The sequence below is a fragment of the Eumetopias jubatus genome, unplaced genomic scaffold, assembly GCF_037043125.1.
Source record: "Eumetopias jubatus isolate StellerSeaLion01/CBP00866 unplaced genomic scaffold, mEumJub1_p1.0 scaffold_5, whole genome shotgun sequence".
NCBI classification, from domain to species: domain Eukaryota; kingdom Metazoa; phylum Chordata; class Mammalia; order Carnivora; family Otariidae; genus Eumetopias; species Eumetopias jubatus.
The window spans coordinates 59,617,123-59,636,462 of NW_028274811.1; the positions used below are offsets into that span (position 1 = coordinate 59,617,123).

At 40.6% G+C, this 19,340-nt stretch overlaps 1 protein-coding gene across 1 annotated transcript in view; it reads right to left on the minus strand.

The window, feature by feature from the left end:
• Positions 1 to 19,340, minus strand: part of ARSB (arylsulfatase B) — a 165,336-nt gene that overhangs the window by 128,266 nt on the left and 17,730 nt on the right. Inside the window, exons 3-4 of the mRNA XM_028114440.2 lie at positions 14,470 to 14,660; positions 6,360 to 6,567 (exon numbers count right to left, since the gene is read on the minus strand). Coding sequence (XP_027970241.2) covers positions 6,360 to 6,567; positions 14,470 to 14,660 — 399 coding nt within the window. The remainder of the gene's footprint in view (positions 1 to 6,359; positions 6,568 to 14,469; positions 14,661 to 19,340) is intronic.

Consider the following 19,340-nt stretch of genomic DNA (forward strand, 5'->3'; position numbering starts at 1 on the left):
GTATTCAAAATATATGAAGATCTTATAAAACTCATAAAAATGAATAATCTAATTTAAAAAAATAGGCAGAAGACAGGGGCGCCTGGGTGGCTCCATTGGTTAAGGGTCTGCCTTCGTCTCAAGTCATGATCCCAGGGTCCTGGGATCTAGCCCCGTGTTGGGCTTCCCCCTTATCAGGGAGTCTGTTTCTCCCTCTCCCTCTGCTGCTCCCCCCCATTCATGCTCTCTCCCTCTCAAACACACAAAAATAAAATAAAATGAAATAAAATATGCTAAGCCATATGAAACATTAAAGATGTTTAGCTAAGAAAAATAATAAAGTGTCCATTTCAGCAACATTTTAGTACATTCACAATGTCATGCAGCCATGTCCTTACAGGGACTGCATATATAGAGTTTTTAACAAACTCCCCACTGCTGCAGGTGGTCCCCAGGTGGCAAACTCAGAATAACCACCTCAAATTTTCAGATAATGATGACAGAGAATAAGAAGCCTCATGGATCGCCCTCAGATTATAAAAGATTTTTTTAAAAAGTCAGCTTTCCCAAACATCTAATCCTAAAAAACATATGCCTTTGCCTCTCCCTTTCATGAAATGAAGCTAGTTTATTTGAGGGCTTCTTATTCTAATGGATCCAACATGTTTAGATGTACCCAGTACTTTTATGCCTACAAAGTAGGGCAGCGCTAAGTGAAGTCAAGTGAGAAAAGTGGAAGAAATGAATCACTGCTCTAAAATCAGCCAGATCCAGGCCCTGGTTTCCTTGGGTTTAGTCACATTATTATAGCACATTATTAAATTCTACTTCAGGCAATGAAACTGTCAATGAACACAGAAGAAGTCTCAGAGGAAGAACTGTAATCAGGTTTCTCCTTATAGCCAAACTCTCATCTATATGTAAGTGAAACCGGCTATTCTGATAAGAGTTGATATAAATATGTAAGAGCTGCATAAAGCTGTTGAGATCAATTACAGTTTTCTCTTCAAGGTTTTAGAATCAGCTTTCCTAGTTTTAATTCATGATCTAGTTGCTCCAGAGTTGAGTCTGATTTTAGCTCATTTTACTCAAGGTCAAACTTCAGTGCAGATTCCTGGAGTTTGGCAACTATAAAGATCAGCACGGTGACAGGTGCCCCGGTGAAAATGGTATCTACCTATTAGCCACCAATGCTGCTTCTCTTGGGCGATATCCTACTAAAATAACACAGGCATAGAAGACGATGAATAAGATGCTGTGATGAGTTAGAATAAGATGAAAACTCATCACAATGTGAAAAACCAGGACTGAATGACAACGTATAATACCCAAGAGAATTTTGGAGAAATTTCTATAAGCAGTAAGGCCAAAGAAGCTGGGTTGAAGAAACAAGGGCTGGCAACTCCCATTTGCCTCATGACACAGAGTAACCCCACGCACCTGAAAAGAAGCAGGACAGCAGCCTGGGACGGGACAGTGCTAATTTTTGAAGTGACCACAGAATTATATTACCTCCCCCCCTTTCTATATGCAGTTAGAGATCACATCTCCCAGAAAACAATGAGTAGGAGAAGAAAAGGCCACTGACAGTGGAGCACACTGTATCCTGGGAAATGCCCCTGAAGTAAAGCCCTGAAGGTATGGAGGTAGGAAGAGTCCAGTAGCTGTGCATGCTGGGGTTCTTCTAGCATTTCCAAGAAACAGGTAGTCAAAAAGGAGGAAAATGTCAAGTATGTCAATCAGATTCACTGGAGTGTAGAACACTCAATGCCTAAGGCCACTGGGAACTGAAGAAGCCGTGCACATCAACCTGACCTCAAACGACAGGTTTGAGAAGAAATTAAGCAGGGAACCGTGATCAGAGGTCAAGAGATGGCCATGTACTCTGTGTGGACAGATCCGTCATTGCTTATACTCAGAGGAAGAATATATAGCTGCTAATGATTTATAATGAAAATGAAGATTTTAGCAGAGGTCTCTTCAGAAAGATTCAAGAGAAGCACAGGTTCTATGAACAGAAATGTAGAAAGCCAAAAGTAGAGATAAGGGAGAATGGTATGAGCTAAAAAGGAAAAGATGAGATGCAAAAGCCCAGTCGATTATGGCTAATAGGTATCGACCTCAAGTAGATCTGCACTTAAATTCTGGCTCTTCCCTTTGTCAGTCCATTCGGGCTGCTCTAACAAAATACCACTGACTGGGTGGCTTATAAACAACAGAAATTTATTTCTCAGTTCTGGAAGCTGGGAAGACCAAGATTGAGCACCCACGTGGTCACCTTCTTCTGTTAAGGCCCACTTGGTGGTGCACAGCCGGTGTCCTCTTGCTGTGTCCTCAAATGGAGGAAGACGCTAGGGATCTCTGGAGTGACTTACAAAAGCACGAATCCCATTAACGAGGACTCTACCTCGTAACCTAATCACCTCCCAAAGACCCACCTTCTAACCACCATGTGCGTATTGTGGATGAACACATTCAGACCATAAGAGTAGCCTTGGGCAAATCACTTAACCTCTTCAAAGTTCTGGTTTCTTCACTTATAAAATGGGGATAAAGAAACCTATTTCACAAGGTCGCTTTGTGCTTTAATGCTAACAACATGACCAATAATGAGAAAGTATAGGGAAGGCTCTAGAACAGGGCCTGGGTATGCAGTAAATACTTAACAAGCAGTAGTCATTATTATTATTATTATTATTACTAACAAGCATAGAAGAAAAGGGAACTGATTGAGGCAAAGGAAGGATTGCAAGAAAGTAAAAATACAATCAATAATAATCAACACCGGAGATCCTAACGAACATAAGCCAAGTTGCAAAAATATCTAACTGATAATGCAGAGGAGATCCAGAAGACTGGGAAAAAGGACAGAGAACTGAAAATAATGAGAGAGAAGCTGAATCAGCGATTCAACCTATTAATTAAAGCTATTTTTGAGAAATAAATCGAGCAGAACTAAAGCAATAAGCTAAAATATGTACAAGGAAAACTTCCAGAGTAAAAAATAATCTCAGCAGGCAGATCAAAGGGCTCATACAGAGGAGTCAGAATTAATTGTCAAATATTTTAAAGACCTACACTTAGATATAACTCAGCAAAAAATTTAAACTATGGAGATAATTAAAAAAGAAAAATCCTCCAAAAAAGGTCCCAGGGACCAGCTCAACCAGAAAGATCTTTCAAACAATCTGTAAACTGTTCCAGAGCATAGAAAAAGGAAGGAGAAGCCATCCCAACCATTTTATGAAGTGAGGATAACCAAAATGACAGAGCTGACAGGGAGAAAAGGAGCCACCAACCCCACTTTCACTTCTGGGGCGAGGCAAAAGTCCTAAATAAAACCCTAGCAAACGGAATCCAGTAGTATAAAATATATATACACACATGATCAAATGGGATTTAGCCCAACAAAGGAAAGATGGTCCCAGATTAATGTACCTATTAATATATCATAGTGTTAGACTGTAAGGCAGCCTTATTGTAAGGTAATCCCCATTACCTCAATGCAAAGCTTCAAAAATTATTTTTGACAGCGTGAATAAATAATACATTATGGATGTTTATGAAACAGTCAACTATTTAAAATACGGTTATATAAACACATTTGAACTCATATAATAAAAGATCTTAAAATATTGCTTCCTTCCAACTCTCGCATATCATGAAAACCTATTATTGCACCTCTTCCCATGCATCCTTGACAGCAATAACCATTGTCACAGGAGGCACTCTGAGATATTTAACAGTTTTCCAGAGGTACCATGTTCATTCCTGCCTGAGCACTTTGCAGTCTACATAGGATACATTTTCCTTTCAGGAAATCATTTATCCTTAAATTGCAAAATTGTGATCTCTACAACAAAGGCCTGCTTTATAAACTTACAACTTTCAATTCTTGCAACTGTGAGGTCATTTCCCAGGAATAATTACTAAATCAGTATTAAATGTCTTGGCCTCCTTTTTTATTGATTCTTTCTAGTGACCTCTATAAGCATTCAATTCCAGACCTGATTAAAGTGCTTTACCAGGCTGTTCAAAATAAAGTAAATTGAGAAGACTCTCAGAATCAGAGAGATCTTGTAAGGACTCAAGCATAAGATGTCTCCGTTTCTTCGGAAGAGGGGAACTTTGCGGGGTTGGAGGGGGACACGTTATCTTACATTCAACCCATTTCACAGCAGGGCATGCTTAGAAAATTGGAGTGTTTGTATCACAGTGAAGCAACTAAACAATGCTGCTCGGGGTGAATGCCTCTCCTGGCTATGCCCAGGCTCCTCAACAGAGCAATATGGCGGCAAACTCTGCTAAATCATAAGGTCCAATAAGAACATCCAGGTCATCCTTGGCATCATCTCAGAAGATGGCATTGGAACCAGAAAGGCTGCTGCCTGACTCTGCCTGGCTGTGTGGACTTGGGCAAGTTACTTAGCCTCTTTGCGCCACAGTTCTCATATCTGCACGATGGGATAATAGTAGTCCACAGATATTATTGTGAGAATTAACTGAGCTAAGTCATGTAAAGCACTTTGAACTCTATCCTACACACAGTAAGTATTCAATGAATGCTAAATTCAATAACAATGCCTAATTAAAAGCAAAACAAAACTACTCCTTTTTTTAAGATGTTATTTATTTATTTGAGAGACAGAGCGCAAGCCACAGAGAGCACAAGCAGGGGGAGCAGCAGAGGGAGAAGCAGACTTCCCCCCTGAACAGGGAGCCCAACGCCAGACTCGATCCCAGGACGCTAGGATCATGACCTGAGCTGAAAGCAGACGCTTAACCAGCCACCAGGCACCCCAAAACAAAACTACTCTTAAAAAACACAAACTATGAGTAGAATACCCAGATTAATTCCTCAAAACCTCACCACACAAGCCTCACGTTGTCACTTTACAGTAAAATTCACTGAAGACAAGTTCTGTCCTCACTCTTGGAGTTTCCAATCCAATTTTTAAGTTTTAGCCAATGATCACCAGGGATTTGAGAAAGCTTTTTCATGAAAGGCCAAAAAAGATACAAATGACCTTAGAAGGAAGAGAGGCAATGTTGGGAGTATAAGTGAGCTTAAAAGTATATGTATGGGCTCACATATATACACACATACAAGTACACATATGTGTACACACATATTTACATACACACTCACACCCACATACACTTAAGAGCTAAGAGCGCAGGCTTTGGAGAATGAATAATTAAAAAATACGGTAGTTAAAATGAATTTAATAGAAAAGATTACAAAACAATGATAAAGAAATTTACCAAATAGTAGAAGAAAAATAAACAGGAGAGGAAAAAAACTAAGGAAATTAGAGGATAATCCACTATCCAAATAACAGAAGTTCTGTAAAGAGAGAATAGGAGAAAGGTAGGATGGAGGGCCAAACAATTCTGAAATGAATAATGTAAGAAAGCTTCCCATTAAAAAAAGCATCCTCATTTTTAGATACAAAGTGCTCTCAGAGGGCGCCTGGGTGGCTCAGATGGTTAAGCGACTGCCTTCGGCTCAGGTCATGATCCTGGAGTCCCGGGATTAAGTCCCACATCGGGCTCCCTGCTCAGTGGGGAGTCTGCTTCTCCCTCTGACCCTCTTCCCTCTCGTGCTTTCTATCTCGCATTCTCTCTCTCTCAAATAAATAAATAAAATCTTTAAAAAAAAAAAGTGCTCTCAGAGTACGCAGCATAATGAGTAAACCAAGATCTACACCCATAGCCCATCGCAGGGACGTTTTAGCCAACTATGTCTAATCAGACGGAAGAAAAATTATGTGTATAACAGATGAGGAATCAGAAGGACACTGCCATAATGAAAACTATTTTCAAAAACTTTCTTTCCTCCTTCTTTTCTGTTTTTTCTCTAATCGATGTGTACGAATTTTATTGTCAGAAAACAATCTTAATACAAAAAAATCTATGCTTAGCCACTCTAGCCTAGATTTAAATGTCACCACTTCTCCTTTGTCTTCTTAATGTCAGATTTCTGTCTCTACACTGATAGGGAACTGCTCTCATCAGCACAAGTCCTATTCACAGAGGACACCTGGGCCGCACAGACAGCGGAGAAAAAGCCACTCTAGGAATTCACTGCCTGCCTGCCCTGCGTATGAGTGATGTCCGCTCATACTCATTTGGGTAGTGTGAGAGCTGGTTTTCAAGCATTCTGCCAGAATATTTTGATATCTGAAGGAAGAGGGGGAAAACCCATAATTCTTTTCCTTAGACACATTTTTCTATCCATTATTATCATGTCTCCACTCACAGAGTTAACATTTATTTTAATAAGGAACTGCTAAATGCTCCAATTTGTCTTTATTCCATGTATCGAATACCACGTCCTAGGCTTTGCCAAGAGATCATTTTCCTATTGACAGACTTACCTGTGGAGAAGATGAACACCGTGTTGTTCCAGAGCCCGTGGCTTTTTAAGGCTGCCGTGACATTTCCCACTGCTTCATCCATAAGAGACACCATTCCTGCATAATAATGCCTATTCTTATCTTGGATGAAGTTGTATGGTTTCAGGTATTCCTCAGGGACCTGAAGGGGCTCGTGGACAGACTGAAGAGCAAGGTAGAGAAACAGAGGCTGGAAAGAGAGTTTGTACAAATCAGTTAAGAGGGTATGGAAGCATTAAATACAAAAAGAGAGGTCCAGATTTATCAGTTAATAAAAGTAATATCAAGACAAGCCACAGAATGGCTTGAAAATATTTGTAAATCATTTGTCTGACAAGGGACTTATATCCAGAATATACAAAGAACTCTTCCAACTCAATAACAAAAGACAATTAACCCAATTACAAGGTGGGAAAATAATTTGAATAGACATTTCTTCAAAGAAGATATACAAATGGCCAAAAAGCTCATGAAAAGATACTCAAAAGATGCCTAGGGCTATAGGGACCTGCGGGGGGGGGGGGGGGGGGGAGAGGAATGGTGAGTGATTGCTAATAGGCACACGGTTTCTTTAAAACATTAAAAATGTTTTAAATTTAGACTGTGATGATGGTTGCACACCTCTTGGAATTTACTATTGAATTGTATACTTTAATTGGGTGAATTTTATGGCATGTGAACTAGGAGCATCAATAAAGATAGTAAAAATGTAACAAAAGACACCAGACGAAAAATTAAAAAGAAAAGCTTGAGTTCTAAAATGGCCTAGAAGGCTCTGATCCAAACAAATAATAATAATACCAATAATAACAACTATATATATTTTTTTAAGTTTTATTTATTTTTGACAGAGAGAGAGAGAGAGAGCACAAGCAGGGGGAGCGGCAGGCAGAGGGAGAGGGAGAAGCAGACTCCCCGCCGAGCAGAGAGCCCGATGTGGGGCTCGATCCCAGGACCCTGGGATCATGACCTGGGCCGAAGGCAGACGCTCAACGACTGAGCCACCCAGGTTCCCCAATAACAACTATATATTATATGTTGTTCATGTGCTAGATACTATGATACTGATTTGCATATTCTGTCTCATATAATACTCAAATTCAGCCTGTTACACCCATTTCACAGATAAGTTAACTGGGGCTTAGAAAGGTTATAGGATTTGTCCATGTTCATATTGCAGAGCAATCTCCTATTGGAAACTCTACCATTATGGTGCAGATATGTACCAATAGATGCTTTAGCTTTTTGCTTTTGCTGAAAAGAAAGTTCCCACACTTTCGGAGAGAGTTCAGGATTTTTCATAGGAGAAAACAAGTGAACACCATGCCTTGCTAGTCTTTGATCGAGGACCAAACATAACCCCAATTTAATTCCTGGAAACTAAGGAGTGTGATACGCTGATTCTATTTTACCTTTTACACCAATTTATAGCATTTAACATTAGGGGTATTCCAGGTCAGCCTCTCCTTTTTTAATGAGCCTTTCTGAAAGCACTCTCTTCATTGCGCTCCTACAGAATTCCTTAATGAGTTGAAAACTCTCAAAGAGATAACAATGGTTCAATCCAAGAATAATAATACAATTCTGTTAAAGTCTTTGAGGCATTTAAATCTCATAAAGGAACGGGAAAAAGTTAGAAAGAGGACTGCAGGGGGTGGCTCATATTTCATTCTTCATTATTGTTGATAATTTTTTAAAAATTCTGTATCATACACCTTGCTAGACAGAGTCAGGAATATACACAGAGAGAGCTTAAAAAGATACCCAAAAGATTATTTTTAGTTCAGATCTTTAGAACTTGGAAAATCAAAATGATAAAAATAGCTGTTAAATATCAAAGTCATCACTTTAAAACCTATTTTACGAAGGAAGGTTAGGTGATGGAATGATAACTAGAACCTAGGCTTCATTTGTACATCCTGTCCACAGGAAAGCATTCCAAATTGCAACTCCAAAGGTCAGTGCTACAATCTTGGACACTGCTTTAGCTCTACCTCCAATCCCCTTCAACACACACCGTCTCTACTCCAGCCACACATAGAGCAAAACTTCTGAGTTCCCCCAGACCACAGTGCAGGGAACCCCACCCAGCACATGCCCTGCACGGTGCTGAGAAAGGAGCCTGGGCTGAGACGCCTTGGTGGGGGCGGGGGGGCGGGGATGGATGTGCACGGGCATCGGTGGCCCAGCGGTGAGTGTGAGGGTCTGCTGTGGGAGCAGCCATTCCGGTCTTCAGCACTAGATCAAACCAACACCGTCCCCCCGCCACCCCACCCCCCCAGACCACCACGGTCTGGCTGGGGACAGGATTAAGTATCAGAAGGCTACCACAATTTGCAGCGCACATAAAGTTTTTTTTTTTTTATTTAGAGAACATTTTAATATATATTTTCATATATATATTTAAAGTTAAGAAAAACAAAACTAATTCAAGCCATACCCTGTGCAAAAAAAGAAAAAAAAGAGAAAAAAAAAGACAAATTTAAAGTGAGACCTGTCTGCTGTTCTAGTCTCAAGTATCACAGTCAGCTTGTTACTTTTATTTTGGAAGAGAAGATGTAAAAGTTTCTTTCAATCACTCAGAAGGCAAGTGTAGCCACTTATAAAAACAGAATGGCAGGGACAGACTAGGAAAGTCAGAGGTGAAAGGGCAGAGCAGGAAAGGAATTTTCAAAAATAAAATTAACAAGGTGACTGTTCCAGAAGGGGGCTGTGAAAAGGACATGGTGGACGAAAGTCTGTTAGTCAAGTAATGATTCAACTTGCACATAAAGTTTTTTAAATCGGGAAATATCACATAAAACTCTGTGGCTTTTAAAAAAAATTTTCTTGAAGAATCAGAACTCCAACAACTCCATGCCCATACTCCATCGGGTAATAAATGACTGGAGCATGAAATAGAGGCCTCACTCTCAAGTGCTCTCCAATTTCTAGAGCCTCCCTACTGTTCTACCTGAGGGGCTTCACTTATTTAGGTCAGCAGCCTGGCCCCTGTAAACACCAGAGTTTATGACCCTGGGCTGGCTTCTCTGGGCAGGCGCGGAGGAAGGAGAGAAGGAGCTCACTGCTTCAGGAGAAGATGCGTTCATCCAGGTCATCAGCGGCAACATGGCAAAGCCCGCGGTGAAGGAGAGAAAGGAGAAAGACGGCAGGTTATTCCCAACCCACACGTGATCTCCAGAGGTGATGGCCAGGGAGGGTGGTGTGGGAGAGTTCTCAGACCATCGTTAGAGAGTCTTACAGATATCCAGTATGGGGGCTCCTGGGTGCCTCAGTCGTTAAGCGTCTACCTTGGTTCAGGTCATGATCTCAGGGTCCTGGGATCAAGTCCCACATTGGGCTCCTGCTAGCAGAAAGCCTGCTTCTCTCTCTCCCTCTGCTGCTCCCCCTGCTTGTGTGCTCACATACTCTCTCTCTCTCATTCTGTGTATCAAATAAATAAATAAAATCTTTAAAAAAAAAAACCCACAAATATTCAGTTTGGAAATCATTCTATTCACTTTCTTAAATACAGAAAAACATTACCTGAAAACCTTTCCCATAATTATTCCGTAGGGGGCTAAAGACATGACCATTACTCTTGAGGGGTCAAAGTTATAAAACTGTAGCAATACCCCCATTTTTCCAGGGGTCAGACTCCTTTAGGTTCAAACAGAAGGAGCACAGCTGAGAAGAGGCAGTGAAAAGCACCTCTGACGGATGAGGACTGTGACTGTCTCAGGCCAGGCAAGGGCCTCGCACTGCCGCCAACCACATCCTAGAAACCTACAAGTAAAGATAAAGGTGTTCCTCGAACAAAACAAGCTATCTTTTTTTTTCCCCCATGTCACCAGCAGTAATCGAGGGCCATGCAGTGTATGGGTGGACAGACACACACATCAATACATCTCTGGCTCACCAGAAAGAGGCAGAATGATGTATAGTGCAGCCCTTTTAATAAGGTGAGGCCCAAAGCAACACAACTGAGAGTATTTCCATCCGATATTGTAAAAGGAAAGTTTCAACACTCACAAGGTAAACTTTATCGATGAAACAACTCATTTCCCACAGCGCTAGGTATAAAACATTTCAATACTATTTTTAAATGAAAAAAAAAATTAACAGGGTATTGTTATTTGTACTACCTGGTGGCCTAGGGGAAAGAATAATTAACTAGGGCTCCAAGGTTTTCTAACTATAATCGGGACCCTGCCTGCAACCACCTGCTGTAAGACACCCTCCCCCCCAGCCCCAGGGAACAGACATAGTCAATCTCCCCACACCTACCTACGTGGGGTCAGCTCACTGTTAGCCTAAAGCAAGCAGCCGCCATCCTAGGGACAGACTCAGTATTACCATGCTGTCTACTGACTTGAGTTCCAGCCCAGTCATGCGTTGGCCTTTGGAGACCTGTGGGCGCATTCTGACCTTACAGATATCATTCAAAACACGGTTGTCCTGAGCTGATTTTGATCTCCATGGACCTCCAGGTTTGTGCGGGACCCTGATCTTTCCCTTGCTCCTTCTTGGGTCCAGGTCCCTGCTGCGACCAAACCAGTTATAGCGGCCGACTTGACAACAACACTAACTATAACCCTTTCAGGTTCCTTAGGAATATAAAACGGAATCCTAGATGTGAATCGTGACCAAATGTTTAAGTATTACACAAAACTATGACATTGTCACCTAAACTTATTAGCATACTGATAAGACACTAAGAATTCTTTTCCCTTTCTTTTATGCCATACAACTCCTAAGATAGCTACTCTAAATATCCTCACCATGCTAAGAAACCTGATTCCAGTGAGGAAGAAAGCCTTACTTTCATTTCATTAGCATATTTTCCTAATTTAAAGTATAAATTAAAAAAAATATAGGATGCATTTTTAAATTATTGCTCTATTGTTGACTTTCAAATTAAGACATTTCTTTCCAACTTGTGTCAGGAAAAAGTGTCTACTGCTAGAAATTCACATTTGCTTTAAGAAGCTTCTAGTAGATTAGGTTTATGAGAAAACCTTTGTTTTTATTTTGCCAAGTGTTGGGGGTGGACTATTTTTAACTGAACGATATGTTATGGACATGTTGCTTTTAAACTGTAGTGTTAGTACTAAGGGAATTATCCTGGAGAAAAAAAGACATCCCTTCCCAACACATGGGCAGTGGCTATTGGCAGTATCTCCCTGAATCCAGCACCAACTGTGTTTCTGTTACAAAACAGCTCCATATGCTCTTTTCCCCCTCAAGTGCTTTCAAATAGGCACATTTTTAAGATGGCTTGTGGATACTTCGTGCGTATTTCTTTAATGATTTCCATCTTAGACAAGTTGCCTATGTTATAGTCTATATATAGCATCTAAGAAATTAGCACAGAATTAGATTCAACATTGGGATAAAATGATGAAAAGTGCAGCTCCTGGAACTATGTGATGCATCATCTTACTGAGAACTAAAAATGTAAACGTCTGCATTTGCTGTCTTAAACAAACATTCTGGGGCTGTTCCTCGGTACTGATTATTTCATTCATTTATGTCTACGCTTGAAACTTGACCTTGAGGAAGTTAGGAATGCTGGACACTGCTTCACAATATTTCAGACACTGTCAGAAAATGCCCATCCTCTCATCTGGCAATTCCCATAATGCTACCAATGAGCAGCACTATATTACTAACACAAGTTTGGATGGCTTGCGAGCTCTTGGGGACTCATTTCCCTCAGTTCCGTGCTTTCCGCACCACACCAGATAAGGCAGCCCACCCACAAAGAAATATTTCACCCAGCTGCTTCCTCTTATCTGCTTAATGTTACGGGCACTGTGAGAGACTACTCCATTGCTGCCTAATGGGAACTCATTTTTACCGTAGGCATATTATAGTTGTTGCATGATTAAGGTAGTGTTAGACTGTAAGCCTGTAAAAGGCAGTTGGCTTGAGCTTGTCCCCTGTGTTTGAGGGGACTCAACAGTGGCTGCACAATCAGAATCACCGGTGGGAGGGAGGGAGGGGCAGAGGGGTAAATACCAATGACACCCTCCCACCAAGCACCAATAAGTCACAATATTTGTTATTGGTCTTTATTACAAGCTTTCCAGATGAGCCCAATATACTGTCAAGATTGGAACCATCAAGCTGAATCATACACCAGGGCTAATAACCTCTAGTCTTAGATATGAGCTGTGAACTCGGGATGCCTGTTGAGTGCACTGAGCTCTGGAGTCAAACAGTGTGGGTTTAAATTCTGGTTTGGACTCTCAGTAGCTCTGTGACCTTGAACAAGTTTCTTGTTTGCTTATCTATAAAAGGCTGCCTAACTCAAAGGACAGGACAAGAACCACAATTCCCTTAAGACCTTACCTTGTTCTTTGGGCTTTTAGCACTATCTATAAAACACCAAGCATACAGAAGAAAACTGAGAACCTAAGCCAATTACCTAGCAGTTATCCCAGCTCTCTGAAAATTGGTTCAGATTGACATTTTTTTTTAGGATTTTATTTAATTATTTGAGAGAGAGAGAGAGAGAGAGCACATGCACACAAGCAGGGGGAGAGGCAGAGGGAGAGGGAGAAGCAGACTCCCCGCTGAGCAGGGAGCCCGACACGGGGCTCGACCCCAGAACCCTGTTAAGGCAGACACTTAACCGACTGAGCCACCCAGATGCCCCAGTTTAGATCTAGATTTAAAACCTGTGTATGTCCACATATGTAAGAGAACTTTCTGATCTTCCAAGCTCCACAGGAAGCATGGCTACTCCAAGATGTCAGCTTTGAGAGTGATAAAAAGCCCAAGGTGGGGCAAAACTGAGGACAGATACCAGGGAAGACCCCCAATACTGAATTAGAATAGGCAGAGCCAGGAAGAAACTATGTCAAAAGGGAGTCAGCTGCCAGGTACCACCTCTGAGCAGGTATATAAACCTAAATCCAAGTTGTGATCTGCCCTGAGGCTATTCAGTAATTGTCAAAGAAGCAAAGTGCAGAAAATTGGGAGCACCAGATAATACTGCACATTCTGTAATTTGCTATATCAGGGTCTTACTGAAGGACTAATTTCATCGGTGTGCTAATGTAAGTCATTGAAGCCACATTTTGGGCCCTGTATCTGACAACACGAACCTGTGACCCAATTTCAAAGGTATATTCAAAGAAGTTAGCTTATGAAGCTAACTCTAGGTTAACAACAACAAAAACGTTTAAGGCAATTCACACTTTTCTATTTTTACCTTTAGATAAGTCTTAAGATTTTAGTACATGACATACACAATGGCTTCAATGTAGTAAATGTGAAAAACAGGTTCATCGGTATACCATGTATATGGAGTGAAAGACTTAATACTGTTAAGACATTCATTCTCCCCATGTTGGTCTACAGATGCAATGAAATCCAAATCCAAGCAGGAACTTTTTGCTAGAAATTGACCAGGTGATTCTAAAATTGAGAATGCAAAATATCTAGAATAGCCAAAATAACCTTGGGAGGCCAAATACAAAGAGGACTTGCCCTGAACCCAAGGTTTGTCGATCTCTTAACAGAAAGTTTGCCATACTACAGCCTCATCTTGTACACAGGCCTATCATTTTAAAAAAGTCAATGTACTAATTGCTTACAGCACATGCACATAATACGCCAAAATAATAAAACTACGTATCTACTAAAACACTTCCGACACAGTATTCCTCAAAGTGTCATCTAGGGACCCTTGGTGTCAGAATCACCCTTGAGGAGTTTCTTTAAAATGCTGATGTATGGGAGCGCCCGGGTGGCTCAGTCGGTTAAGCATCTGACTCTTGATCTCAGCTCGTGTCTTGATCTCAGGGTCGTGAATTCAAGCCCCACGTTAAAAATAAATGAAAATGAAAATTAATTAATAAATAAAATAAAATGCTGATATATGGATTTCTCCCAGACCTAAGGAATCAGACTTTTAAAGAGGGGCTCCAGGAATTTCTATTTTTATCAACTTCCCCAGGCAGATACCGATACACTCCAAAATTTAAAAACAACTCCCCTAGAATTTATTAGATTTTTTTTCCCAAACAAGCAGCTTTTTCCTATACTCACCTGAAGAGATGCTATCTTAACACAACTTTGATATCAATAAAAAAGCAAGACTTACCTTCTCTGGTGGATGGTTAGTTATGAGGGCTGTAGCTCTTTCGGTAAATATGTTTGTTGAATATATATTTTTATATCCTGTTGCAACTTCTTCACCATCTCGAAAATCAAGAGCACATCGTGTGACATTTAGAGCATCAATTAATGTACAGCGCTCATGGGAATAGTAATCTTCACTACCTAGGAGATATCCTACAACAAGAATCAGAGATGGAAAGGAGTCAGCATAGCATAAAACTTGCTAAACAAACTAATGTTTCAGCATTTAATTGCCTAGTGCAATTGATTACCCATGACAAGGCTAATCAAATGACAAGGCTAATCAGAGCACCACTTCTTAACATCTCTATATTTGCTAGCAGGAGGCATTAAAATGTTATCGTAAAAAAATTCAAAACCATTCCTCCTCAGTCAAGTCTTCAGAACACAAGGCTCTGTCATGGAACTCTCAAAGTGGATGATTCCAAGTAAATCCATTTTTAAAAATCAGAGTTTAAATTCAGGAAAGATGATAAAATCTTAATCTTTGAAAGCTATCTAATGGCAAAAACAGCATAGGGTTAATGTGATTTCTTACGAGTTTTTACTCTGAGGTAATCACATAAATGAACACAGGATTCAAATAATGTTGATATTGACCTTTGGAGACTGGCTTCAAGGTTATTTATAGAAGCAGCTCTAGGAGGAATCATCTTTAGTCAGATGCTGACACCCACTGGCGGAAGACACAACCCTTTCCAAACAGGAGCTCTAGAAAATTTAACAGAACCAAAAGATCAAACTAACGTGGGCAATCAAAGTAGATTTTTCTACCAACCACAATCTCAGTTTTGCCCCCAATGTAAACGGCATCAACTGCCTATCCCCCAATTTGAATGTAAACATGAAAGGAAATGGGTTTTCTCAACTAAAGCTGTTTCTGCAAATGTTCCCTATTTTCCTAAAATATTAAAATAAGCTGTGCTGCATATTTTATGATTCCATTTATATGAAATGACCAGAACAGGCAAATCTATAGAGACAAAAAGTTATATTAGTGGTTGCCTAGAGCTGGTGGGGTTGGAAGAAAATGGGGAGTGACCGATGATAAAGAAGGGGTTTCTTTCTGGGGTGATGAAAATATTCTATAATTAGATTGTAATGACAGTAGCACAACCCTGTGAATTTATTAAAAATCAATAAATTGTACACTTTAGTGGATGGATTATATGGCGTGTGAATTATACCTCAATAGAGCTATTAAAAAGAAAGAAGCTGTGCTGGACTCTGAGTCATCTGCTAACAAATAATGCTTATTAACCTTAAAATGAGGTGGATAAAATTAGCCACGCCCTTTCTTCAGTCCTAAGCGTTCTCTATTATCACAATCAAAAGGTTTACACAGTTTACATGAAAAATGAATTCATTTCTAATTAATTTCCTCATTTTTCATGATTCAATAAATTCAAAGTCCATACAATGAATACCTTGGTCTTACGACCACTTTTTTTAAATTTAATTAATTTATTTGAGACAGAGAGAGAGAAAGAGCATGAGCAAGGGGAGGGGCAAAGGGAGAGGGAAAGAGAGAATCTCAAGCAGACTCTGCACTGAGTGTGGAGCTGGATGCGGGGCTTGATCTCAGGACCCCAAGATCATGACATGAGCTGAAATTAAGAGTCAGAGGCTTAACCAACTGAGCCACCCAGGTGCCCCAGACCACTTTTTACATGGCAATCTTTTCCCCTAATGTATATAACAGAAAGGGAAATCAAATGTGTTTGTTTTTTGTTTTGGTTTTTTTTTTTAAGATTTTTATTTATTGAGAGAGAGAGAGAGGATGATAGAGAGAGAGCATGAGAGGGGGAAGGGTCAGAGGGAGACGCAGACTCCCCACTGAGCATGATCCCGGGACTCCAGGATCATGACCTGAGCCGAAGGCAGTCGCTTAACCAACTGAGCCACCCAGGCGCCCCTCAAATGTGTTTGTTAATTAATATATAAGAGAGAAAGAAATGTATCCATAAAAGCGACCTTAGCCCTTATATGGATGATTAGAGAGGTCAGGACACTGGGGTTATATTTGGAATTTTTAATAACTCCTAGGTGTTAAGAGCTTGAGGAAATCACTTCAGGTTATTTCTCTGTAAATGTAAACTATTGTCTATTACTTGAGAGAATATAAGCATAGGATATACTTGATTAAAAGATGTATGGGGGCACCTGGGTGGCTCAGTCAATTAAGCGTCCGCCTTCGGCTCAGGTCGTGATCTCACGGTCCTGGGATTGAGCTCCACATCGGCTCCCTGCTCAGGGGGCAGCCTGCTTCTCCCTCGCCCTCTGTCCCTCCCCTTGCTTGTGTATTCTCTCTTTCTCTCTCAAATAAATAGAAGCCTTAAAAAAAAAGATATAAGAACGGTAGGGGTGCCTAGGTGGCTCACTTAAAAAAAAAAGTATGAACTATAAATACTAAAAGGATATTACAAATAGGAGAACTCCAGGAATAGAACTATTTATTTACATACTTGGCCAGACTGATACCAAACAACCATGTGGCAATCACATGCAGCTTTTCTCACAACAGTGATTCACAAATTCGCACTTACATGCTGAGCCTAAAGAAGATGGCATCCTATGCTTTCTTGGGGAAAAATCATAAAATACTTTTTGAACAACTAAATCTCTGACTTTTTAAGTTTTATTGAGCTATAAGTCATATCCCATACAAGTCACCTACTTAAAGTGTAGAATTCAATGGTCTTTAAGGTATTCAGAGTTGTACAACCAGCCCCACAATCATCTGGCTGCTTTTGAACAGAACATCTAAGTCATAACAGTGATAACAGCTGCAAGGTCATTATCCCCTCCTATCTACAAGTTCAGACGAATGTGTGGTGTTTGTTCCTCTGAATCTTCAGGCATCTCAATTCTCATAAAAGGATATGATTTTCTTCCATCCGAGTGAATTTTTAAATATGTGACTTGGGTTTTAGTAAAAAAATTAAGATACCTATAGTCCTTCCTCTTGCTGGAGCATAGGTATGGATCCATCTTTCAGCAAAGGTCTGACTGAAAATTGTCAAAGGATATACAGGCTGTTTTTTCCTCTAGAATTTCCAAAATGACAAAGAGCTCTTACACCCAAGTCTGACTTTCACAGTTATTTGAGGATACAGAGGATATATCCAGGTTCATCAAGAAAGAATGCCGTGATTGCTTAGCAATGTCTGCTAGAGAAGCAGACTGGGAGCGGGGCACATACGGTCTCCTGCCGGAGGTCCCTGCATCTCAACTTTAACCTGGGATCCAACACAGCATGACAGAGCTGTGTGTTTCGACTACATTGTTTGGGCCCCATATAATCACCGAAATGCCCTTTGGCATTCTGGCCCTACCTTGAATGAAAAGGAATGTCTCAAGAAACACGTATAAGAAAACCACCACTATATTACAAAATGCTGTTTTTGAGGATGTTGTCCACCTTACCTTCTCCCAAAGGAGAAATTTCTCAGGTCTAAGAGCCAGAAAATGCTTTACTCTTCCTGAACATCTGGTTTCCATTTATCTTATAAATAATGTGACTCTTATAGCTGTCTCCTTTTTAAAAAATTTTTTTTAATTTGGACATAAGAAATCTCAAGTTGCAGAGTTGGATGTGAAGCCCACCTACAGCCAGGCAGTTTTTTTTTGTAATTTGGTGCCACGCCGCAATTTCATCTTTTTCTACTCACCCTAATTTTTTATTCAATTTTTTTTTAAGATTTTGTTTATTTGAAAGAGAGAGAGATAGCCCAAGCATGGGGGAGGGGCAGAGAGAGAGAGAGAGAGAGAGAGAGAGAGAGAGAGAGAGGCGGACTTCCCACCAAGCAGGGAGCCTGAGGCGGGTCTCGATCCCAGGATCCTGAGATCATGACCTGAGCCAAAGGCAGACATTTTTTTTTTATATAAAGATTTTTATGTATTCTTTTGACAGAGAGAGACACAGCTAGAGAAAGAGTACAGGCAGGGGGAGTGGGAGAGAGAGAAGCAGGCTTCCCGTGGAACAGGGAGCCCGATGCGGGGCTCAGTCCCAGGACCCTGGGACCATGACCTGAGCCGAAGGCAGACGCTTAACGACTGAGCCACCCAGGCACCCTCTATTTTTAAACTTTTCATGTTCAGCCTGTGTTCCTTTTTGGATGTGGCAGGTTGTAAATAAATGAAGAGACAAATGAGAGGTAAACAGGTAGCTAAACAGCCAGATAGAAAGCGCAGTATGAAAAGAGCTCATCAGAAAGACACACAGCCACTAGTAAGATAAATAGGCTGTTAGTTAGGACAGTTTGTTAACAGGTTAAAAGAGGGTAAGTTAAAAAACTAACCTAAGGTTTCACATTTTTATAGGGCTATCAAATCCACAAAATACTTCTTATTTCTTATTATCCTTCCTATTACCATTTGTTATTTACCCTTCCATTTTATTCTTTTGATTGGTCTTCCCCAATCTAGTGATTTCAAAAACAGATCTCACAGAAGGGGGGAAGGACGCCAATGGAAAAGAGTCTCCTCTACCATCTCCAGAAAAAAAAAAAAAAAAAAAAAAAAACCTTTGGGACAGTCCACGGAGAGAAAAAAATATTCTGAACCTTTGTGAAGGAAATACTCTTGTATTGGGTTTTGTCTGGAATTATTTTAAGAAGCAAGCTGTATCCCCTTGTGGTCGTAAGCTTCTCTAAGAGTACAAAGGCCCCAACACGGCATTTAATACCCTGGCAACGGTACGCGCCTCCCTGTGGGCAACTGCCCACCATGAACTGAGCACCGAGCCACGTGGCCGAGGTGGTAGTAGAAAGTTGCCCCGCGGCAGTGCTGACGGATTCATTCTGTGTTCAAGTTTCCAGTCATTTCACTTGA